The sequence below is a fragment of the Bos indicus x Bos taurus genome, chromosome X (assembly GCF_003369695.1).
Source record: "Bos indicus x Bos taurus breed Angus x Brahman F1 hybrid chromosome X, Bos_hybrid_MaternalHap_v2.0, whole genome shotgun sequence".
In the NCBI taxonomy this organism is placed as follows: Eukaryota; Metazoa; Chordata; class Mammalia; order Artiodactyla; family Bovidae; genus Bos; species Bos indicus x Bos taurus.
In genome coordinates, this window is record NC_040105.1 from 129,137,580 (window position 1) to 129,163,651 (window position 26,072).

Consider the following 26,072-nt stretch of genomic DNA (forward strand, 5'->3'; position numbering starts at 1 on the left):
TTTGCCACCTCTTCTTAGTATCTTCCACTTCTGGTAGGTCCATACCGTTTCTGTCCTTTATTGAGCCCATCTTTGCATGAAATGTTCCCTTTGTATCTCAAATTTTCTTGAAGAGATCTCTAGTCTTTCCCATTCTATTGTTCTCTATTTCTTTGCACTGATCACTTAGGAAGGCTTTCTTATCTCTCCTTGCCGTTTCTTTGGAACTCTGCATTCAGATGGGTATGTCTTTCCTTTTCCCCTTTGCCTTTAGCTGCTCTTCTTCTCTCAGCTATTTGGAAGCCCTCCTCAGACAGCCCTTTTGCCTTTTTGCATTTCTCTTTCTTGGCGATGGTCTTGATCACCACCTCCTGTCCATAGTTCTTCAGGCACTCTGTCTATCAGATCTACTCCTTTGCATCGATTTGTCACTTCCACTGTATCACTGTAAGGGATTTGATTTAGGTCATACCTGAATGGCCTAGTCATTTTCCCTGCTTTCTTCAAATGAAGTCTGAATTTTGCAACAAGGAGTTCATGATCTGAGCCACAGTCAGACTGGAATCTGACTGTTTACCGTCATATGGAAAACCAGTTACCCCAGTGCAGATTACTAAACAGATCATTGTTTCACCACTGACTTGAAAATTCATCTTTCAGGTAAAATAAGCATATGAAAGTTTCTATTTGAATGATCAGATATACCATTAAGATGTATTTTCTCTGATAGCCAATAATCTCCTACTGTTGTAACTGGATACAAGAAAATCCCATGTAAATTCTCAGCCTATCCTAGTTTAATGCATTTATAACTTTAAATGAACATAATGTTTAGTTTATCAATTTTTATTGGCTGTTCTAAAATACTCAAAGAATTTTATTTTATTTTTATTCATTTAGCAAATATTTATTTTTTTATTTTTTGAATATAAATTTATTTATTTTAGTTGGAGGCTAGTTACTTTACAATAGTGTATTGGTTTGGCCATACATCAACATGAATCCACCACGGGTGTACACGTGTTCCCCATCCAAACCCCCCTCCCACCTCCCTCCCCATCCCATCCCTCTGGGTCATCCCAGTGCACCAGCCCCGAGCATCCTGTATCATGCATCAAACCTGGACTGGCAATTTGTTTCACATATAATATTATACATGTTTCAATGCCATTCTCCCAAATCATCCCACCCTCACCCTCTCCACAGAGTCCCAAAGACTGTTCTATACATCTGTGTCTCTTTTGCTGTCTCTCATACAGGGTTATCATCACCATCTTTCTAAATTCCATATATATGCGTTAGTATACTGAATTGGTGTTTTCTTTCTGGGTTACTTCAGTCTGTATAATAGGCTCCAGTTTCATCCACCTCATTAGAACTGATTCAAATGTATTCTTTTTAATGGCTGAGTAATATTCCACTGTGTATATGTACCACAGCTTTCTTATCGATTCACCTTGCTGATGGACATCTAGGTTGCTTCCATGTCCTGGCTATTATAAACAGTGCTGCGATGAACATTGGGGTACACGTGTCTCTTTCAATTCTGGTTTCCTCAGTGTGTATGCCCAGCAGTGGGATTCCTGGGTCGTATGGCAGTTCTATTTCCAGTTTTTGAAGGAATCTCCACACTGTTCTCCATAGTGGCTGTACTAGTTTGCATTTCCACGAACAGTGTAAGAGGGTTCCCTTTATCCACACCCTCTCCGGCATTTATTGCTTATAGACTTTTGGATAGCAGCCATTCTGACTAGCCTGAAGTGGTACCTCATAGTGGTTTTGATTTGCATTTCTCTGATAATGAGTGATGTTGAGCATCTTTTCATATGTTTGTTTGCCATCTGTATGTCTTCTTTGGAGAAATGTCTGTTTAGTTCTTCCGCCCATTTTTTGATTGGGTCATTTATTTTTCTGGAATTGAGCTGCAGGAGTTGCTTGTATATTTTGAGATTAATTCTTTGACAGTTGCTTCATTTGCTATTATTTTCTCCCATTCTGAAGGCTGTCTTTTCACCTTGCTTATAGTTTCATTTGTTGTGCAGAAGCTTTTAATTTTAATTAGGTCCCATTTGTTTATTTTTGCTTTTATTTCCAATATTCTGGGAGGTGGGTCATGGAGGATCCTGCTGTGATTTATGTCGGAGAGTGTTTTGCCTATGTTCTCCTCTAGGAGTTTTATAGTTTCTGGTCTTACATTTAGATCTTTAATCCATTTTGAGTTTATTTTGTGTATCATGTTGGAAAGTGTTCTAGTTTCATTCTTTTACACGTGGTTGACCATTTTTCCCAGCACCACTTGTTAAAGAGATTGTCTTTTCTCCATTGCATATTCTTGCCTCATGTTGAAGATAAGGCATCCATAGGTGGTTGATTTATCTCTGGGCTTTTTGTTTGTTCCATTGATCTATATTTCTGTCTTTGTGCCAGTACCATACTGTCTTGATGACTGTGTCTTTGTAGTAGAGCATGAAGTCAGGCAGGTTGATTCCACCAGTTCCATTCTTCTATTCAAGATTGCTTTTGCTATTGAGGGTTTTTGTATTTCCATACAAATTGTGAAATTATTTGTTCTAGCTCTGTGAAAAATACCATTAGTAGCTTGATAGGGTGGAGAAGGCAATGGCACCCCACTCCAGTACTCTTGCCTGGAAAATCCCATGGACGGAGGAGCCTGGTAGGCTGCAGTCCATGGGGTCGCTAAGAGTCAGACACGACTGAGCGACTTCACTTTCACTTTTCACTTTCATGCATTGGAGAGGAAATGGCAACCCACTCCAGTGTTCTTGCCTGGAGAATCACAGGGACCGGTGGGCTGCCGTCTCTGGGGTCGCACAGAGTCAGACACGACTGAAGTGACTTAGCAGCAGCAGTAGCAGCAGCTTGATAGGGATTGCATTGAATCTATAGATTGCTTTGGGTAGTATACTCATTTTCACTACATTGATTTTCCAATCCATGAACATGGTATATTTCTCCATCTATTAGTGTCCTCCTTGATTTCTTTCACCAGTGTTTTATAGTTTTCTATATATAGGTCTCTAGTTTCTTTAGGTAGATATATTCCTAAGTATTTTATTCTTTCATTTCAATGCTGAATGGCATTGTTTCCTTAATTTCTCTTTCTATGTATAGAAATGCAAGGGATTTCTGTGTGTTGATTTTATATCCTGCAACTTTACTATATTCATTGATTAGCTCTAGTAATTTTCTGGTGGAGTATTTAGGGTTTTCTATGTAGAGGATCATGTCCTCTGCAAACAGTGAGAGTTTTACTGCTTCTTTTCCAATTTGGATTCCTTTTATTTCTTTTTCTGCTCTGATTGCTGTGGCCAAAACTTCCAAAACTATGTTGAATAGTAGTGGTGAAAGTGGCCACCCTTGTCTTGTTCCTGACTTTAGGGGAAATGCTTTCAATGTTTCACCATTGAGGATAATGTTTGCTGTGGGTTTGTCATATGTAGCTTTTATTATGTTGAGGTATGTTCCTTCTATTCCTGGTTCTGGAGGGTTTTTATCATAAATGATTGTTGAATTTTGTCAAAAGATTTCTCTGCATCTATTGATATAATCATATGGCTTTTATCTTTCAGTTTGCTAACGTGGTGTATTACATTGATTAATTTGCAGTATTGAAGAATCCTAGCATCTCTGGGGGTAAAGCCCACTTGGTCATGATGTATGATCTTTTTAATGTGTTGTTCGATTCTGATTGCTAGAATTTTGTTAAGGATTTTTGCATCTATGTTCATCAGTGATATTGGCCTGTAGTTTTCTTTTTTTGTGGCATCTTTGTCAGGTTTTGGTATTATGGTGAATGGTGGCCTCATAGAATGAGTTTGGCAGTTTACCTCCTCTGCAATTTTCTGGAAGAGTTTGAGTAAAATAGCTGTTAGCTATTCTCTAAATTTTTGGTAGAATTCAGCTGTGAAGCCGTCTGGACCTGGGCTTTTGTTTGCTGGAAGATTTCTGATTACAGTTTCAATTTTTGTGCTTGTGATAGGTCTGTTAAGATTTTCTATTTCTTCCTGGTTCAGTTTTGGAAAGTTGTACTTTTCTAAGAATTTGTCCATTTCTCCCAAGTTGTCCATTTTATTGGCATATAATTGCTGATAGTAGTCTCTTATGATCCTTTGTATTTCTGTGTTGTCTGTTGTGATCTCTCCATTTTCATTTCTAATTTTATTGATTTGATTCTTCACCCTTTGTTTCTTGATGAGTCTGGCTAATGGTTTGTCAATTTTATTTATCCTCTCAAAGAACCAGCTTTTGGCTTTATTGATTTTTGCTATGGTCTCTTTTGTTTCTTTTGCATTTATTTCTGCCCTAATTTTTAAGATTTCTTTCCTTGTACTAACCTGGGGTTCTTCATTTCTTCCTTTTCTAGTTGCTTTAGGTGTAGAGTTAGGTTATTTGTTTTGCCTTTTTTGTTTTGTTTCTTGAGGTATGCCTGTATTGCTATGAACCTTCCCCTTAGGACTGCTTTTACAGTGTCCCACAGGTTTTGGGTTGTTGTGTTTCCATTTTTATTCATTTCTATGTATATTTTTATTTCTATTTTAATTTCTTCTGTGATTCAGTAGCGTGTTGTTCAGCCTCCATATGTTGGAATTTTTAATAGTTTTTCTCTTGTAATTGAGACCTAATCTTACTGCATTGTGGTCAGAAAAGATGCTTGGAATGATTTCAATTTTTTTGAATTTACCAAGGCTAGATTAATGGCCCTGGATGTGATCTATCCTGGAGAAGATTTCAGGTGCACTTGAGAAAAAGATGAATTTCATTGTTTGGTGCTGTAATGTCCTATAGATATCAATTAGGTCTAACTGGTCTGTTGTATCAGTTAAAGTTTGTGTTTCCTTGTTAATTTTCTGTTTAGTTGATCTATCCATAGGTGTGAGTGGGGTATTAAAGTTTCCCACTATTATTGTGTTATTGTTAATTTCCTCTTTCATACTTGTTAGCATTTGTCTTACATATTGTGGTGCTCCTATGTTGGGTGCATATATATTCATCATTTTTATATCTTCTTCTTGGATTTATCCTTTGATCATTATGTAGCATCCTTCTTTGTCTCTTTACACAGCCTTTGTTTTAAAGTCTATTTTATATGATATGAGTATTGCTACTCCTGCTTTCTTTTGGTCTCTATTTGCATGGAATATTTTTTTTCAGCCCTTCACTTTCAGTCTGTATGTGTCCCTTGTTTTGTGGTGGGTATCTTGTAGACAACATATAAAGGGGTCTTGTTTTTGTATCCACTCAGCCAGTCTTTATCTTTTTGTTGGGGCATTCAACCCATTTACATTTAAGGTAGTTATTGATAAGTATGATTCCGTTGCCATTTACTTTGGTTTTTTTGGGTTTGAGTTTATACACCCTATCTGTGTTTCCTGTCTAGAGCAGATCCTTTAGCATTTGTTGGAGAGCTGATTTGGTGCTGCTGAATTCTCTCAGCTTTTGCTTGCCTGTAAAGCTTTTGATTTCTCTTTCATATTGAATGAGATCCTTACTGGGTGGTAGGTTTTTCTCTTTCATCACTTCAATATGTCCTGCCATTCCCTCCTGGCCTGAAGAGTTTCTACTGAAAGATCAGCTGTTATCCTTATGGGAATCCCCTTGTGTGTTATTTGTTGTTTTTCCCTTGCTGCTTTAATATTTGTTCTTTGTGTTTGATCTTTGTTAATTTGATTAATATGTGTCTTGGGGTGTTTTGCCTTGGTTTTATCTTATTTGGGACTCTCTGGGTTTCTTGGACTTGGATGATTATTTCCTTCTCCATTTTAGGGAAGTTTTCAATGATTATCTCCTCAAGTATTTCTCATGGTCTTTCTTTTGTCTTCTTCTTCTGGGACTCCTATCTTTCGAATGTTGAGGCGTTTACCATTGTCCAAGAGGTCTCTGAGATTGTCCTCATTTCTGGTAATTCGTTTTTCTTTTTTCCTCTCTGATTCATTTATTTCTACCAATCTATCTTCTACCTCACGAATCCTATCTTCTGCCTCTCTTATTCTATTATTTGTTCCCTCCAGAGTGTTTTTGATCTCATTTATTGCATTATTCATTATATATTGACTCTTTTATTTCTTCTAGGTCCTTGTGAAACCTTTCTTGCATCTTCTCAATCCTTGTCTCAGGCTGTTTATCTGTGATTCCATTTTGATTTCAAGATTTTGGATCATTTTCACTATCATTATTCGGAATTCTTTATCAGGTAGATTCCCTATCTCTTCCTCTTTTGTTTGGTTTGGTGGGCATTTATCCTGTTCGTTTACCTGCTGGGTATTCCTCTGTCTCTTCATCTTGTTTATATTGGTGTGTTTGGGGTGGCTTTTCTGTATTCTGGCAGTTTGTAGAGTTCTCTTTATTGTGGAGTTTCCTGGCTGTGGGTGGGGTTGTAGGGGTGGCCTGTCAATGTTTCCTGGTTAGGGAAGCTTGCCTTGTTGTTCTGGTGGGTGGAGCTGTATTTCTTCTCTCTGGAGTGCAATGAAGTGTCCAGTAATGAGTTATGAGATGTCCGTGGGTTTGGAGTGACTTTGGGCAGCCTGTATATTGAAGCTCAGGGCTGTGTTCCTGTGTTGCTGGAGAGTTTGTGTGGTATGTCTTGCTCTGGAACTTGTTGGCCCTTAGGTGGTGCTTGGTTTCAGTGTAGGTATGGAGGCTTTTGATGAGCTCCTGTCGATTAATGTTCCCTGGATTCAGGAATTCTCTGGTGTTCTCAGGATTTGGACTTAAGGCTCCTGCTTCTGGTTTTCAGTCTTATTTTTACAGTAGCCTCAAGACTTCTCCATGTATACAGCACCGTTGATAAAACATCTCCTTTCGAAGACAATGGGCTGCTTCTCTGGGTGCCTGATGTCCTCTGCTGGCATTCAGAAGTTGTTTTGTGGAATTGACTCAGCGTTCAAATGTTCTTTTGATGAATTTGTGGGGGAGCACGTAGTCTCCCTGTCCTATTCCTCCGCCATCTTAGGACTGCTCCCTCAAAGAATTTTAAAGCTATGAAAAGTAGTGGTCTAAATTAGCAAGTGAAAAATATTTTGAATGCTGTCTTTATCTATTTAGCATCTATTTAGAGCCATGTCCAGAAAGATAGTTGTAAAAAGTGTGCATATCCCAGGGTGTCTTCAGTTTTTAGTGCTTAGGGTAATTTTTTGAAAGTTCATCCCTGTACTTTGAGTTGTTTTTTTTTTTTTTTTTTACTTTGAGTTTTTAACAATAAAAACTGATAAATGATTTTAAGCTTAACATTTTCTAAAGCAAACATTATAAAGCAGGGAACATGATCTAGTATATGCAGAATGATTTGAGTATTCACTCCTCCAGGAGGAGTTCATCAATCATGCCTTGAACAGTGACCATAATATTGTTTCTCTTCTGTTCAGGTTTGGGATTCCAGAGATGAATGAAATATGCTTGTCCTTGTTGTATATTGTATATTGGGGAAGACAAATAGATATATCAAAAATTCTAATGTAAAATGGCAATTGCTTTAATCCGAGTATCTGTAGGAGCATAAAAGCAATGGACTCTGCTGGCTTTGGCAGCAGAAAGGCTTCAAAGCAGAAGCACCATTTGAGTTTAGCCTTAAAGAATGAGGACACTTTCATCACTCAGCTGCTCTAGGTGCAGAAGGGACCTTCCTTGCTTCAACGGGAAAGGAAAAATCTATTCCGATTTCATTATGTGGAGAAGCCACTAAACAGCTTCTTACTTGCAGTCTTAACTGATCCTAATGTGGAAAGATGGGCAAATATCAGAGACCAAAAGGAGAAAGTAGAAGCATCAAGGGAACAAGAGCCTTTGGAAGAGTCCTGATCCGGAAGTAATAAAATGAGGACCTGCTTTGAAAAATCCAAGAAGATTTTTTTGAGGAAAGAAGAACTCAAAGCTGCATTTGGAAGGAAGCAACTGTGAATACAGTCTGACTAAGCTCAGCATGTTATATTTGCTGGTAAGGAAGAAATATGGGTTGCTGTTCATTTGAGATCCATGGAAGAGGTTGGAGAAGAGGGCGTTGGTATTCCAGCAATGATTTGTTAGGTAGAAAGAGAAGGTTAGAAATCAGATACTACTATATTCATTAAATAAATTAATTATAAGTCATGGACAGACATTTGTTATCTAGAGGTACCAGAATGCTTAACCACTGAGAAAAGGTGCCCACAAATACTCTGTCTTCAAGGATGAAAGAAGGTCTGATTACTCAATTACTCATTACTTATCAGCAGCTAACACAGGCCATTCTAGGTTTGGAGGTGGAGGGTAGGGGAGAAAGAGGCAAGAAGTATGTACTTAAGTATGTATGTATGTATTTATATTATTGATAGAAACAGAAGCCATTTAATCACATGCTTTGTTGCTGTTGTTATTGCCAAGTCGCGTCAGTTGTGTTCGACTCTGTGTGACCCCATAGACGGCAGCCCACCAGGCTCCCCTGTCCTTGGGATTCTCCAGGCAAGAACACTGGAGTAGGTTCCCATTTCCTTCTCCAGTGCATGAAAGTGAAAAGTGAAAGTGAAGTTGCTCAGTCGTGTCTGACTCCTCACGACCCCATGGACTATAGTCCACCAGGTTCCTCCGTCCATGGGATTTCCCAGGCAAGAGTACTGGAGTGGGTTGACATTGCCTTCTCCAATCATATGCTTGCTGCTGCTAAGTCGCTTCAGTCGTGTCCAACTCTGTGCGACTCCATAGATGGCAGCCCACCAGGCTCCCGTCCCTGGGAGTTTCCAGGCGAGAATACTGGAGTGGGTTGCCATTTCCTTCTCCAATGCATGAAAATGAAAAGTGAAAGTGAAGTCGCTCAGTCATGCCCGACTCTTAGCGACCCCATGGACTGCAGCCCACCAGGCTCCTCTGTCCATGGGATTTTCCAGGCAAGAGTACTGGAGTAGGTTGCCATTGCCTTCTCCAATCATATGCTTAGTAGTCTAATATAATGTCAGGTGTTTTACATAAATTGTTCCATTCAATCCCAGAATGGTTCTAAGATACAGATACATGCGATCATCATTCCCATTTTACAGATGAGAAAACTAAGTATTATCAAAGTTTAGGAACTTACTCAAGGTCATATACCTTTTAGGTGGTGAGATTGGACTTGAAATCGTGTGGTTGCAACTGTTCAAGTAAATACTGTTATATCCCCTCTGCTGCGACCCTAGTCTCGATTATCATTATATCATACTTCTGTAGTGTTAAGAGGCTGAGACTCCTCTGATTCTACACAGTTCACAACATTCAGTGAACTTTGTAAAAAGGCAACCAGACTATATCACTTTCTTTATCAAACTATCAAACAGCCCTCCACTGCACAGAAGATAAAGTCTAGATTCTTATCGCACAAGTCCCTACAAGACCTCATCTCTGCCTCTCCAGCCTTAGTCTTCTCAGTCTGCTCTGCTCCTCTCTGACTGATCTCCAGTTACACTCAACCTTCACAGTTCCTCAGCACACTGTTCTTGCCTCATGACATGGCTCCTTCTGTCCTACCTATAATGCTGTTCTTCAAACTCTTCACACAACTGACTGTATCTCATTCTTCAAGTCTTGATTCAGATATCAGCACCTCAGAAAAGGTTTCCCCACACCCTTTAGGTATTAGCTGTCCTCTGCCCCACACCAATACCAGGAACCACCCCTTTGCCCATGAAAATAGAAATTACTTGATGACAGGAAATATTGACTTTATGTCCTTCACTGTAAGTCCAGAAACAAGAGCAATATCTGACACATACTAGGCCCTCAAGCCATATTTGTTTCCTGAAATAGTGATATCTTTCTTACAGTGTCATTCTCATGTGTATAAATACATACATACATATATATATGTATATATGCACACACACACACATATATATATGGTTTTGTGAAATATGGGAGCTTGATATCATCTCATAGAAGTGGAATGTACACTGCCCTCCCCAAATTTCATCTCGATGTCAAGGCTAATGATTTCATACATACACCAAGAATATATGAAAATGATTGTTACTGATATAATGAGTTATGCATCAAAAATAGTGTTAAGCCAACGAAAAAAGAGAAAGAATAGTAACTGTGAGGTGATGAATCATTAGATGATTGTGATTCATTCATTCTATAGATGTAGGTATGGATATAGATACAATCAAAGCATCAATTTCTACACCTTAAACACAGGCAATTTTAAATGTCCATTACAAGTCAATAAAACTGAATAAACAATGGGATCAAACTCTATTACAATTTACCCATTATGTTTGTTTGGTAACTAAAGCATTGCATGGTTAATTTAATTTCATCTTGTTTATGGAAGGCATTATGGAACCTGCAGTGTGAGACCAGTAAAGGAGATGAGTATTCCATTCAACATCTTGTTCAAGAGCTACTATTTTGTATTCTCAAAAGTAAAATGAGTGGGTTTCTATCAATGTGTAGAACTCCAAAGAGGACAAGGAATGCCATGGTGAGACATTGTATTGTGGCTTTAATATGTGGAGAAATGTGTGACCTTGATTTACATTTTGGGTATAATCTCTCTGGAAGCAAGAGATTCTGTGAGTTCTTCATCCTAAATGATACAAGCTTGGATAGGAATTGTTTGACTTGGCAAGAATAGACAGTCAGCACATTGGCAGTGGCCCAAAGATCTATAAAGATGTGAAGATGAGGCCAATTATTGGTCACACATTGTCTGCGAAGGCAACTGCATAAAGTTTGAACATTTGAGCTAACCTTTGGGTCCTGTCCTTTATAAGAACATTCTGATGAAGAGATGAAAAGTAGCAACTCTCAAGCAAGCTCCATTAAGTGTCATGGTGTTGATATCATTGGTTAAGTGAATGACCTCCCTTTGGTTTTCACTGTGTTGATGCTAAGGGGCTCCCCACGTGTCCAGGGGTTCTAAGAAATGAGCTGTTGTAGCAGTGTGGCATCTGACAAAGGGCTGAGCACAGGGGAAGGTACCCTCTCCTGAAGATAGGGTATGCAGAGGGCCCAGGTTCGGCTCCATCCTGTAGCAAGGAGGCTTCACTAGCTATCCTGAGCTTGCAGAGTGCTACTTACATAATCAAAGGCCAAATGGGCAGCTGGATATGGAGGGTCATAGGTTCAAGACCTGAGATAGTCTATATTTCCAGGCCAGTCCAGCATGTACTCACATGTGCTACACTACGGTCATACAGCATTGGGCCATGGTGGGCAGTTCCTTGTATCAGAAGCCCATGAGAGTAATGGCTATCATTGATGGCACAGGGACTCCAAGATACATGAGAGAAAGTTGCTAAAGCTTGCACAGTGAAGGAGTCTCCGGGGGCGCTAATAGGGGTGCTTGTTCTTTGGCAATTTAGGCAGACTCTAGAATCTTCTGACACAGGGTGTCTCATTCAAGGCAGGCCTATTTGGAAGTTACTGACCAAAAATACTGTGCATATGAAGAAATGTTGCCTCCAGAATCTAAAAATTTCTAAAACATGTTGTGAAGTCGCTCAGTCGTGTCCGACTCTGCCTGCACCAGGCTCCTCTCTCCATGGGATTTTATAGGCAAGAGTACTGCAGTAGGTTGCCATTTCCTTCTCCAGAGAATCTTCCCGACCCAGGGATCGAACCCAGGTCTCCCACATTGTAGACAAACGCTTTACCATCTGAACCACCAGGGAAGTCCTGGTGAAACACGTTGGGCTTGTCTTAACAGTATGAATACTTCATCTAAGACTAAAATTTGTTTCTCATCATTGGCAAGATTGGAGCAGTACTCAACTTACCAAAGAATTTTCAGGAACTTAACTGATGTGGTGGGACCGTCTACTAGTGTATCATAGGAATCTCCCCAAATGAGAGTGTCATCAATGTGAGGTCCTAATTGTGTACCTGGGAAAGCTAAAGGCAGTGGAAATATTGCCTTCGAAGACTATGTGAGATGGCAGGTGTGGACAGTGGGCCACTGAGTAGCAGGTGAAGGTGTACCGTGTCCCTCTGAAGGTGAAGGTCAAGTGTAGCTGAGAAGCTGTGGATACAGTCACTGAAAACGGCAGGCTAGACAAATGCTTTGTTATGACTACCAAGTATTTACAAGTTATTCTGTGGAAGCAATATTGCTAACAATATGCATGGAACCCTAGTGAATGGTGAAATGACACCAAGGGTAAAAGTTCACACTGAGGCCCTGTTCTCACTTTACAGCTTTAAGTTCAAGTAAAATTTGTCTGTTAAGTGCAGCAGGAGTGGGGATAATCACACCTTCTCTGAAGAGGTCTGCTATAATGGGTTTCAATCTGTGAAGACACTGGTTTCATTGAGATTGAATCTTTTAAAAAACAACTGAGGTGATGTGGCGGATTCATTTTGATATTTGGCAAAACTAATACAATTATGTAAAGTTAAAAAAAAACAAAAAAACAACTGAGGTGAAAACTGTGATTGTAACTAAGGGGAAAGGTCTATCTGGTCTCATATTTTTAAAGCTTATTATACAGGCCAAAGACTTAATTTTATTACTCATTGAGTTAGATTCTCCACGTGCACTAGAGGCTACTTGGGGTAATGGAGGTTTTGGCACTGGGAAATGTAGGCAAGGCAGTAATTCCAGTGGTTAAGGTTAGGCATATCTGTTTCTATGTCACGTACCTTTACTCCCTGGTTGTTTGTAGTAGCTTGCCCAAATGTGGGCCAGAAGAGGAACAGAAATTGATGAGGGGCAAAAACTCAATTGTCACACCTGAAAAGTGGGATCTGATTATTGCACAGAGCCACCACCCCTACATCACCCCTCTCCCTAGATGGGACCTCTGAAACACACAGAAACACCAAGTCCTTTTCCTTCTCACCAGTGGGATGAAGAGTTCAGGAAGCAATCTTCAGTCTGCAGTTCTCAGTCTTCACCCAGTCCTCAGTCCCAGTGTCTGGGTAAGTATGGACTGGCTGGTCTGGGCCCTAGACTGAAAGGACGCCTCCTCCCTCCCTCCTCACACACCGGACCCTTCCCTTTCTCCCCTCTCCATCATCAAAAAACACACGCACACACATCTTTTTACTGCTTGTTGATACTTTAATCGTCAACATCTGAATACTTTGATCTGTCCAGAGGGGACCATCGTTGTATGTTTGATGTCTGCACAAACGACTATTCTGCCTTTGCTTTTCCTGGAGTTACAGCAGATGGCTCAGCATCTTGGGCTCCAGGTGGGCACAGGGGCTTACTTGCAGAATCGTCAGAAGTGTTGGAAGAATCCTCTGGGGGTTCTTCATCCGCCATTGGCCCACTTTCATTCTTCTTTTTATTCTGCGGGTGGTGGTAGAAGACTGGATTCGCCGACCTCTTCCCTTTCTTTTTCCGGCCCGGATTCCGCTGAAGGGTTGATTTTACCTTCCTCGTGGGCTTTCGTATCTGGTAAGAAAACAGAGTCATCCAGAAAGACATTAGTGGAGGAGGATGGGAAGAACTTTGAGAGAACGGGTGTGCATTGAGGAGGGGTTTGTGCCAGGCAAGCTGCGGCAGGGCGAGTCTTGGGTGGGGGATGAAGAGGAAGAACATGAGCAGGGTAATCTGACCTTCTGACTGTCCAAGCCATCGGACTGATCAGTGTTCTTTCTCTTCCTTTCGTTAGCACTTGAAGCTTGTTGCTGCAAATGGAAAGCGTCTATCTCGATTTCTGTTTCCTCCTCCTTCACTTCCTTAATTAGGTCTGCCATGTTGTAGCAACGGTGGCCTCCACCAAGGCGCCTGGCGTCTCTATATATACCGTCGCAGGACAATGGTGAGCCACAACTGTCCGTTTGATTGGTCAGCAAGAAATTTCTCCAGCCAATGGTAGCCCTGACACTGCTGACATCACAAAGCGCCGCTTGGGAACATCCATGGGGGCGGGGAGGGTGCAAAGGAGTCCAAGTGCTCTGGTTTGAGAAAAGAAGTGCTTTCGCAACAACCATTAAAGAGCCTTCCCAATTTGACTTTCCGGAAAACATTTCCTCATCTTGTCCAGTTCAGTTCTTGTGGTGTAGAAGTTAGGGAGCCAGTGTTCCTTGCAAACCATTTCTCATGGCCACCCCCATTCAGTGTTTAATTCTGTCATCTTCCGGATCTCATTACCTAGTATTTGGTGTGTTGTTTTTTTTTAAACAGTTTACTTTAGAAGTTTTAGATTTGCACGATAATTGTGAAGAGTGTTTTCATATACTCCACAACCAATTCTCTTGTTTACCATTGTACATTAGTATTGAACATTTGTTCAAATTAGTGAACCCACAGTGAAAGAGTATTATGAACTAAAGTCTGGACATTATCAGATTTCTTTCAGTACAGTTCAGTTCAGTCGCTCAGTTGTGTCCGACTCTTTGCGACCCCATGAACAGCACGCCAAGCCTCCCTGTCCATCACCAACTCCGGGAGTTTACCCAAACCTATATCCATTGAGTCGGTGATTCCATCCAACCATCTCATCCACTGTTGTCCCCTTCTCCTCCTGCCCTCAAACTTTCCCAGCATCAGGGTCTTTCCAAATGAGTCATCTCTTTGCATCAGGTGGCGAAAGTATTGGAGTTTCAGCTTCAACATCAGTCCTTCAAATGAACACCCAGGACTGATCTCCTTTAGAACGGACTGGTTGGATCTCCTTGCAGTCCAAGGGACTCTCAAGAGTCTTCTCCAACACCACAGTTCAAAAGCATCAATTCTTCGGCGCTCAGCTTTCTTCACAGTCCAACTCCCACATCCATACATGACCACTGGAAAAACCATAACCTTACTAGACGGACCTTTGTCAGCAAAGTAATGTCTGCTTTTTAATATGCTGTCTAGGTTGGTCAGAACTTTCCTTCCAAGGAGTAAGCGTCTTTTAGTTTCATGGCTTCTGTCACCATCTGCAGTGATTTTGGAGGCCACAAAAGTAAAGTCTGCCACTGTTTCCATTGTTTCCCCATCTATTTGCCAGGAAGTGATGGGACCGGATGCTATCATCTTCGTTTTCTGAATGTTGAGCTTTAAGCCAACTTTTTCACTCTCCTCTTTCACTTTCATCAGGAAGCTCTAGTTCTTCTTCATTTTCTGCCATAAGTGTGGTGTCATCAGCGTATCTGAGGTTATTGATATTTCTCCCGGCACTCTTGTTTCCAGCTTGTGCTTCATCCAGTGGATAGTTTCTCATGAAGTACTTTGCATATACGTTAAATAAGCAGGGTGACAACATACAGCCTTGACTTACTCACTTCCCGATTTGGACCCAGCTCGTCATTGCATGTTCAGTTCTAACTGTTGCTTCGTGACCTGCATACAGATTTCTCAAGAGGCAGTTCAGGTGGTCTGGTATTCCCATCTCTTTCAAAATTTTCCGGTTTGCTGTGATCCACACAGTCAAAGGCTATGGCATAGTCAATAAAGCAGAAATAGATGTTTTTCTGGAACATTTTCAGATTTCCTTGGTTTTTACCTAATGTCCTTTTGCTGTCCCAGTATCCATCCAGGATACCATACTAAATCCAGTCATTCCATATTCTGCCTTGTTAGGTTCCTCTTTGCTGTGACAATTTTTAGATTTCTTTTTTTTTTTTTTCTATTATTAAAAATTTTGTTCATTTTTAATTGAAGGATAATTGCTCTACTGAATTTTGTTGTTTTCTGTCTAACCTCAACATGAATCATCCATAGGTATACTTATATCTCCTCCCTGTTGAACCTCCCTCCTATCTCTCTCGCCATATTATCCCTCTAGGTTGATACAGAGCCCCTGTTTGAGTTTTCTGAGCCATACAGCAAACTCCCTTTGGCTATATTTGAGCATACGATAATTTAAGATTCCATGTTGCTCTTTCAATACATCTCACCTTTTCCTCCCCTCTCCCCATGTCCATAAGTCTATTCTCTACGTCTGTTTCTCCAATCAGTTCAGTTCAGTTCAGTTCAGTCGCTCAGTCGTGTCCGACTCTTTGCGACCCTGTGAAGTGCAGCACGCCAGGCCTCCCTGTCCATCACCAACTCCCGGAGTTCACCCAAACTCACGTCCATCGAGTCGGTGATGCCATCCAGCCATCTCATCCTCTGTCGTCCCCTTTTCCTCCTGCCCCCAATCCCTGGCAGCATCAGAGTCTTTTCCAATGAGTCAACTCTTCGCATGAGGTGGCCAAAGTACTGGAGTTTCAGCTTTAGCGTCATTCCTTCCAAAGAACACCCAGGACTGATCTCTTTCGGAATGGACCGGTTGGATCTCCTTGCAGTCCATGGGACTCTCAATAGTCTTCTCCAACACCACAGTTCAAGAGCATCAATTCTTTGGCGCTCAGTTTTCTTCACAGTCCAACTCTCACACCTGTACACGACCACCGGAAAAACCATGGCCTTGACTAGACGGACCTTTGTTGGCAAAGTAATGTCCCTGCTTTTGAGTATGCTATCTAGGTTGGTCATAAATTTCCTTCCAAGGAGTAAGCGTCTTTTAATTTCATGGCTGCAATCACCATCTGCAGTGATTTTGGAGCCCCCCAAAATAAAGTCTGCCACTGTTTCCACTGTTTCCCCATCTATTTCCCATGAAGTGATGGGACCAGATGGCATGATCTTCGTTTTCTGAATATTGAGCTTTAAGCCTACTTTTTCACTCTCCTCTTTCACTTTCATCAAGAGGCTTTTGAGTTCCTCTTCACTTTCTGCCATAAGGGTGGTGTCATCTGCATATCTGAGGATATTGATATTTCTCCCAGCAATCTTGATTCCAGCTTGTGCGTCTTCCAGCCCAGCATTTCTCGTGATGTACTCTGCATATAAGTTAAATAAGCATAAGCAGGGTGACAATACACAGCCTTGACGTACTCCTTTTCCTATTTGGAACCAGTCTGTTTCTCCATTGCTGCCCTGTAAATGAATTCTTCAGTACCATTTTTCTAGTTTCTGTATATATGCGTTAAAATATGATATTTCTCTTTCTCTTTCTGACTTACTTCACTCTATATAATAGGTTCTAGGTTCATCCACCACGTTAGAACTGACTCAAATGCGTTCCTTCTTATGGCTGTGTAATATTTCACCATGTATATGTCCACAACTTCTTCATGCATTCTTCTGTCAGTGGACATCTAGGTTGCTTCCATGTTCTAGCTGTTGTAAATAGTGCTGCAGTGAACAATGGGATACATGTGTCCCTTTCGATTTTGATTTCTTCAGGGTATATGCCTAGGAGTAGGATTGCTGGGTCATGTGGTGCTTTTATTCCTAGTTTCTTAAGGAATCTCCATACCGTCTTCCATCGTGGCTGTATCAATTTTCATTCCGACCAACAGTGCAGGAGCTTTCCCTTTTCTCCACACCCTCTCCAGCATTTATTGTTTGCAGACTTTGAGGATGGCCATTGTGACTGGTATGAGGTGATATCTCATTGTGGCTTTGACTTGCATTTCTCTAATAATGAGCGATGTTGAGCATCTTTTCAGGTGTGTGTTGGTCATCTGTATGTCTTCTGTCGAGAAATGTCTGTTTAGGTCTTTTTCTCACTTTTTGATTGGGTTGTTTGTTTTCCTGATATTGAGTTATATGAGCTGCTTGTATATTTTGGAAATTAATCCTTTGTCAGTTGTTTCATTTGCTGTCATTTTCTCCCATTCTGAGGACTGTCTTTTCATCTTGCTTATCGTTTCCTTTGCTGTGCAAAAGATGCTAAGTTTAATCAGGTCCCACTGGTTTGCTTTGATTTTTGTTTCCATTACTCTAGGAAATGGGACATAGAGGATCTTGCTTTGATTTATGTCAACAAGTGTTCTGCCTATGTTCTCTTCTAAGAGTTTTATAGTTTCTGGTCTTACAGTTAGGTCTCTAATCCATTTTGAGTTTATCTTTGTGTATGGTGTTAGGAAGTGTTCTAATTTCATTCTTTTGCATGTAGCTGTCCACTTTTCCCAGCACCACTTATTGAAGAGGCTATCTTTTCCCCATTGTATATTCTTGCCTCCTTTGTCAAAAATAAGGTACCTGTAGGTGCATGGATTTATTTCTGGGCTTTCTATCTTGTTCCCTTGGTCTATATTACTGTTTTTTTTTTTTGTGTGTGTGCCAGTACCATTCTGTCTTGATGACTGTACCTTTGTAGTATTATCTGAAGTCAGGAAGGTTGGTTCCTCCAGCTCCCTTGTTCTTTTTTAAGACTGCTTTGGCTATCTGGAGTCTTTTGTGTTTCCATATGAACTGTGAAAATTTTTGTTGTAGTTCTGTGAAAAATGCCATTGGTCATTTGATAGGTATTGCACTGAGTGTGTGGATTACATTTGGTAGTATAATCGTTTCCACAATATTCATTCTTCCATCCCAGGAACATGGAATATCTCTCCATCTGTTTCTGTTTGGTTTCTTTCATTAGTGTCTTATAATTTTCTGTGTACAGTTCTTTCATCTCCTTAGGTAAGTTTATTCCTATATACTTAATTCTTTTCATTGCAGTGGTGAATGGGATTGATTCCTTAATTGCTCTCTCTGATTTTTCATTGTTAGTATATGGAAATGCAAGTGATTTCTGTGTATTGATTTTGTATCCTGCAACTTTGCTAAATTCACTGATTAGCTCCAGTAATTTTCTGATAGTATCTTTAGGGTGTTTTATGTACAGTATCATGTCATCTGCAAACAGTGAGAACTTTACTTCTTCTTTTCTGATCTGGATTCCTTTTATTTCTGTTTCTTCGCTGATTGCTGTCACTAGGACTTCCAGAACTATGTTGAATAGTAGTGGTGAAAGTGGACACCCTTGTCTTGTTCCTGATCTTAGTGGGAATGCTTTCAGTTTTGCACCATTGAGACTAATGTTTGCTGTAGGCCAATCATATATGGCCTTTACTATGTTGAGGTAGGTTCCTTCTATGTCCATTTTTTGAAGAGTTTTAATCATAAATAGGTGCTGAATTTTGTCAAAGGCTTTTTCCTGCATCAATTGAGATTATCATATGGTTTTTATCTTTCAATATGTTACTATGGTGTATCACATTGATTGATTTCCATATATTGAATCCTTGCATCCCTGGATTAAACCCAACTTGATCGTGGTGTATGAGCTTTTTGATGTGTTGCCGTCCAGCATTTAACAAAAAGTTTTCAGGAGCTTAACTGAAGTGGTGGGATAGTGTAGTTTGTGTGTCATAGGAATCTCCTCAAAGGATGATGTCATCAGTGTGAGGTCCCAATTGTGTCCTAGAAAAAGTTAGAGCTGGTGAAAATGTTGCCTTCAAAGACTGTGTGAGATGGCAGGTGTGGACACTGGCCCCACTGAGTAGACAGGTGACGGTGTATCGTTTCCCTTTGAAGGTGAAGGTTCAGTGTAGCTGAGAAGTTGTTGAAATAGGCAGTGAAAACAGCATGCTAGCCAAATGTTTTGCTATGACTGAAAAGTATTTGCCAGTTATTTGTTGGAAGCAGTATTATCAACAAAATACATGGAGCCCTAGTGAGTGGGGCCATGACACCAAGGGTACAAGTTCACACTGAGGCCCTGTTCTTGCTTTACAGCTTTAAGATCAAGTAAAATTTGTTAAGTGCAGCAGAAGTTGGGATAATCACACCTTGCTCAGTAGGTTTCCTATAACAGGTTTCAATTTGTGAAGACCCTGCTTTCATTGAGATTGAATCTTTTAAAAAACAACTGAGGTGAAAAGTGTGATTGCATCTAAGGGAAAAAGGGCCATAGGGTCTCATATTTTAAAGGTGAGTATAGGGGCAAGGGCTGAATTTTATTACTCATTGAGTTAGATTCTCCACGTGCACTAGAGGCTACTTGGGGTAATGGAGGTTTTGGCACTGGGAAATGTAGGCAAGGCAGTAATTCCAGTGGTTAAGGTTAGGCATATCTGTTTCTATGTCACGTTCCTTTACTCCCTGGTTGTTTGTAGTAGCTTGCCCAAATGTGGGCCAGAAGAGGAACAGAAATTGATGAGGGGCAAAAACTCAATTGTCACACCTGAAAAGTGGGATCTGATTATTGCACAGAGCCACCACCCCTACATCACCCCTCTCCCTAGATGGGACCTCTGAAACACACAGAAACACCAAGTCCTTTTCCTTCTCACCAGTGGGATGAAGAGTTCAGGAAGCAATCTTCAGTCTGCAGTTCTCAGTCTTCACCCAGTCCTCAGTCCCAGTGTCTGGGTAAGTATGGACTGGCTGGTCTGGGCCCTAGACTGAAAGGACGCCTCCTCCCTCCCTCCTCACACACCGGACCCTTCCCTTTCTCCCCTCTCCATCATCAAAAACACACGCACACACATCTTTTTACTGCTTGTTGATACTTTAATCGTCAACATCTGAATACTTTGATCTGTCCAGAGGGGACCATCGTTGTATGTTTGATGTCTGCACAAACGACTATTCTGCCTTTGCTTTTCCTGGAGTTACAGCAGATGGCTCAGCATCTTGGGCTCCAGGTGGGCACAGGGGCTTACTTGCAGAATCGTCAGAAGTGTTGGAAGAATCCTCTGGGGGTTCTTCATCCGCCATTGGCCCACTTTCATTCTTCTTTTTATTCTGCGGGTGGTGGTAGAAGACTGGATTCGCCGACCTCTTCCCTTTCTTTTTCCGGCCCGGATTCCGCTGAAGGGTTGATTTTACCTTCCTCGTGGGCTTTCGTATCTGGTAAGAAAACAGAGTCATCCAGAAAGACATTAGTGGAGGAGGATGGGAAGAACTTTGAGAGAACGGGTGTGCATTGAGGAGGGGTTTGTGCCAGGCAAGCTGCGGCAGGGCGAGTCTTGGGTGGGGGATGAAGAGGAAGAACATGAGCAGGGTAATCTGACCTTCTGACTGTCCAAGCCATCGGACTGATCAGTGTTCTTTCTCTTCCTTCGTTAGCACTTGAAGCTTGTTGCTGCAAATGGAAAGCGTCTATCTCGATTTCTGTTTCCTCCTCCTTCACTTCCTTAATTAGGTCTGCCATGTTGTAGCAACGGTGGCCTCCACCAAGGCGCCTGGCGTCTCTATATATACCGTCGCAGGACAATGGTGAGCCACAACTGTCCGTTTGATTGGTCAGCAAGAAATTTCTCCAGCCAATGGTAGCCCTGACACTGCTGACATCACAAAGCGCCGCTTGGGAACATCCATGGGGGCGGGGAGGGTGCAAAGGAGTCCAAGTGCTCTGGTTTGAGAAAAGAAGTGCTTTCGCAACAACCATTAAAGAGCCTTCCCAATTTGACTTTCCGGAAAACATTTCCTCATCTTGTCCAGTTCAGTTCTTGTGGTGTAGAAGTTAGGGAGCCAGTGTTCCTTGCAAACCATTTCTCATGGCCACCCCCATTCAGTGTTTAATTCTGTCATCTTCCGGATCTCATTACCTAGTATTTGGTGTGTTGTTTTTTTTTAAACAGTTTACTTTAGAAGTTTTAGATTTGCACGATAATTGTGAAGAGTGTTTTCATATACTCCACAACCAATTCTCTTGTTTACCATTGTACATTAGTATTGAACATTTGTTCAAATTAGTGAACCCACAGTGAAAGAGTATTATGAACTAAAGTCTGGACATTATCAGATTTCTTTCAGTACAGTTCAGTTCAGTCGCTCAGTTGTGTCCGACTCTTTGCGACCCCATGAACAGCACGCCAAGCCTCCCTGTCCATCACCAACTCCGGGAGTTTACCCAAACCTATATCCATTGAGTCGGTGATTCCATCCAACCATCTCATCCACTGTTGTCCCCTTCTCCTCCTGCCCTCAAACTTTCCCAGCATCAGGGTCTTTCCAAATGAGTCATCTCTTTGCATCAGGTGGCGAAAGTATTGGAGTTTCAGCTTCAACATCAGTCCTTCAAATGAACACCCAGGACTGATCTCCTTTAGAATGGACTGGTTGGATCTCCTTGCAGTCCAAGGGACTCTCAAGAGTCTTCTCCAACACCACAGTTCAAAAGCATCAATTCTTCGGCGCTCAGCTTTCTTCACAGTCCAACTCCCACATCCATACATGACCACTGGAAAAACCATAACCTTACTAGACGGACCTTTGTCAGCAAAGTAATGTCTGCTTTTTAATATGCTGTCTAGGTTGGTCAGAACTTTCCTTCCAAGGAGTAAGCGTCTTTTAGTTTCATGGCTTCTGTCACCATCTGCAGTGATTTTGGAGGCCACAAAAGTAAAGTCTGCCACTGTTTCCATTGTTTCCCCATCTATTTGCCAGGAAGTGATGGGACCGGATGCTACCATCTTCGTTTTCTGAATGTTGAGCTTTAAGCCAACTTTTTCACTCTCCTCTTTCACTTTCATCAGGAAGCTCTAGTTCTTCTTCATTTTCTGCCATAAGTGTGGTGTCATCAGCGTATCTGAGGTTATTGATATTTCTCCCGGCACTCTTGTTTCCAGCTTGTGCTTCATCCAGTGGATAGTTTCTCATGAAGTACTTTGCATATACGTTAAATAAGCAGGGTGACAACATACAGCCTTGACTTACTCACTTCCCGATTTGGACCCAGCTCGTCATTGCATGTTCAGTTCTAACTGTTGCTTCGTGACCTGCATACAGATTTCTCAAGAGGCAGTTCAGGTGGTCTGGTATTCCCATCTCTTTCAAAATTTTCCGGTTTGTTGTGATCCACACAGTCAAAGGCTATGGCATAGTCAATAAAGCAGAAATAGATGTTTTTCTGGAACATTTTCAGATTTCCTTGGTTTTTACCTAATGTCCTTTTGCTGTCCCAGTATCCATCCAGGATACCATACTAAATCCAGTCATTCCATATTCTGCCTTGTTAGGTTCCTCTTTGCTGTGACAATTTTTTAGATTTCTTTTTTTTTTTTTCTATTATTAAAAATTTGTTCATTTTTTAATTGAAGGATAATTGCTCTACTAAATTTTGTTGTTTTCTGTCTAACCTCAACATGAATCATCCATAGGTATACTTATATCTCCTCCCTGTTGAACCTCCCTCCTATCTCTCTCGCCATATTATCCCTCTAGGTTGATACAGAGCCCCTGTTTGAGTTTTCTGAGCCATACAGCAAACTCCCTTTGGCTATCTTTGAGCATATGATAATTTAAGATTCCATGTTGCTCTTTCAATACATCTCACCTTTTCCTCCCCTCTCCCCATGTCCATAAGTCTATTCTCTACGTCTGTTTCTCCAATCAGTTCAGTTCAGTTCAGTTCAGTCGCTCAGTCGTGTCCGACTCTTTGCGACCCTGTGAAGTGCAGCACGCCAGGCCTCCCTGTCCATCACCAACTCCCGGAGTTCACCCAAACTCACGTCCATCGAGTCGGTGATGCCATCCAGCCATCTCATCCTCTGTCGTCCCCTTTTCCTCCTGCCCCCAATCCCTGGCAGCATCAGAGTCTTTTCCAATGAGTCAACTCTTCGCATGAGGTGGCCAAAGTACTGGAGTTTCAGCTTTAGCGTCATTCCTTCCAAAGAACACCCAGGACTGATCTCTTTCGGAATGGACCGGTTGGATCTCCTTGCAGTCCATGGGACTCTCAATAGTCTTCTCCAACACCACAGTTCAAGAGCATCAATTCTTTGGCGCTCAGTTTTCTTCACAGTCCAACTCTCACACCTGTACACGACCACTGGAAAAACCATGGCCTTGACTAGACGGACCTTTGTTGGCAAAGTAATGTCCCTGCTTTTGAGTATGCTATCTAGGTTGGTCATAAATTTCCTTCCAAGGAGTAAGCGTCTTTTAATTTCATGGCTGCAATCACCATCTGCAGTGATTTTGGAGCCCCCCAAAATAAAGTCTGCCACTGTTTCCACTGTTTCCCCATCTATTTCCCATGAAGTGATGGGACCAGATGGCATGATCTTCGTTTTCTGAATATTGAGCTTTAAGCCTACTTTTTCACTCTCCTCTTTCACTTTCATCAAGAGGCTTTTGAGTTCCTCTTCACTTTCTGCCATAAGGGTGGTGTCATCTGCATATCTGAGGATATTGATATTTCTCCCAGCAATCTTGATTCCAGCTTGTGCGTCTTCCAGCCCAGCATTTCTCGTGATGTACTCTGCATATAAGTTAAATAAGCATAAGCAGGGTGACAATACACAGCCTTGACGTACTCCTTTTCCTATTTGGAACCAGTCTGTTTCTCCATTGCTGCCCTGTAAATGAATTCTTCAGTACCATTTTTCTAGTTTCTGTATATATGCGTTAAAATATGATATTTCTCTTTCTCTTTCTGACTTACTTCACTCTATATAATAGGTTCTAGGTTCATCCACCACGTTAGAACTGACTCAAATGCGTTCCTTCTTATGGCTGTGTAATATTTCACCATGTATATGTCCACAACTTCTTCATGCATTCTTCTGTCAGTGGACCTCTAGGTTGCTTCCATGTTCTAGCTGTTGTAAATAGTGCTGCAGTGAACAATGGGATACATGTGTCCCTTTCGATTTTGATTTCTTCAGGGTATATGCCTAGGAGTAGGATTGCTGGGTCATGTGGTGCTTTTATTCCTAGTTTCTTAAGGAATCTCCATACCGTCTTCCATCGTGGCTGTATCAATTTTCATTCCGACCAACAGTGCAGGAGCTTTCCCTTTTCTCCACACCCTCTCCAGCATTTATTGTTTGCAGACTTTGAGGATGGCCATTGTGACTGGTATGAGGTGATATCTCATTGTGGCTTTGACTTGCATTTCTCTAATAATGAGCGATGTTGAGCATCTTTTCAGGTGTGTGTTGGTCATCTGTATGTCTTCTGTCGAGAAATGTCTGTTTAGGTCTTTTTCTCACTTTTTGATTGGGTTGTTTGTTTTCCTGATATTGAGTTATATGAGCTGCTTGTATATTTTGGAAATTAATCCTTTGTCAGTTGTTTCATTTGCTGTCATTTTCTCCCATTCTGAGGACTGTCTTTTCATCTTGCTTATCGTTTCCTTTGCTGTGCAAAAGATGCTAAGTTTAATCAGGTCCCACTGGTTTGCTTTGATTTTTGTTTCCATTACTCTAGGAAATGGGACATAGAGGATCTGGCTTTGATTTATGTCAACAAGTGTTCTGCCTATGTTCTCTTCTAAGAGTTTTATAGTTTCTGGTCTTACAGTTAGGTCTCTAATCCATTTTGAGTTTATCTTTGTGTATGGTGTTAGGAAGTGTTCTAATTTCATTCTTTTGCATGTAGCTGTCCAGTTTTCCCAGCACCACTTATTGAAGAGGCTATCATTTCCCCATTGTATATTCTTGCCTCCTTTGTCAAAAATAAGGTACCTGTAGGTGCATGGATTTATTTCTGGGCTTTCTATCTTGTTCCCTTGGTCTATATTTCTGTTTTTTTTTTTTTTTTTTGGTGCCAGTACCATTCTGTCTTGATGACTGTACCTTTGTAGTATTATCTGAAGTCAGGAAGGTTGGTTCCTCCAGCTCCCTTGTTCTTTTTTAAGACTGCTTTGGCTATCTGGAGTCTTTTGTGTTTCCATATGAACTGTGAAAATTTTTGTTGTAGTTCTGTGAAAAATGCCATTGGTCATTTGATAGGTATTGCACTGAGTGTGTGGATTACATTTGGTAGTATAATCGTTTTCACAATATTGATTCTTCCATCCCAGGAACATGGAATATCTCTCCATCTGTTTCTGTTTGGTTTCTTTCATTAGTGTCTTATAATTTTCTGTGTACAGTTCTTTCATCTCCTTAGGTAAGTTTATTCCTATATATTTAATTCTTTTCATTGCAGTGGTGAATGGGATTGATTCCTTAATTGCTCTCTCTGATTTTTCATTGTTAGTATATGGAAATGCAAGTGATTTCTGTGTATTGATTTTGTATCCTGCAACTTTGCTAAATTCACTGATTAGCTCCAGTAATTTTCTGATAGTATCTTTAGGGTGTTCTATGTACAGTATCATGTCATCTGCAAACAGTGAGAACTTTACCTCTTCTTTTCTGATCTGGATTCCTTTTATTTCTGTTTCTTCGCTGATTGCTGTCACTAGGACTTCCAGAACTATGTTAAATAGTAGTGGTGAAAGTGGACACCCTTGTCTTGTTCCTGATCTTAGTGGGAATGCTTTCAGTTTTTCACCATTGAGACTAATGTTTGCTGTAGGCCAATCATATATGGCCTTTACTATGTTGAGGTAGGTTCCTTCTATGTCCATTTTTTGAAGAGTTTTAAACATAAATAGGTGCTGAATTTTGTCAAAGGCTTTTTCTGCATCAATTGA

General features: G+C 41.0%; 2 protein-coding genes and 1 long non-coding RNA gene across 5 annotated transcripts in view; 1 reads left to right on the forward strand and 2 right to left on the reverse strand.

The window, feature by feature from the left end:
* The window catches only part of HS6ST2 (heparan sulfate 6-O-sulfotransferase 2), a 490,102-nt gene that overhangs the window by 74,565 nt on the left and 389,465 nt on the right, over positions 1-26,072 (forward strand). The window lies entirely within an intron of this gene.
* On the reverse strand, positions 12,986-13,811 carry LOC113887874. The gene is made up of 2 exons (XM_027535123.1): positions 13,510-13,811; positions 12,986-13,345 (listed from the first exon to the last, which is right to left on the reverse strand). Exons 1-2 carry the CDS (start codon positions 13,648-13,650, stop codon positions 13,082-13,084), a joined length of 405 nt encoding a protein of 134 aa, XP_027390924.1. The 5' UTR covers positions 13,651-13,811; the 3' UTR covers positions 12,986-13,081.
* Positions 20,268-21,019, reverse strand: LOC113887881. Its single transcript, XR_003509847.1, has 2 exons — positions 20,716-21,019; positions 20,268-20,551 (listed from the first exon to the last, which is right to left on the reverse strand). It is a non-coding gene; the product is annotated as an uncharacterized LOC113887881 (long non-coding RNA).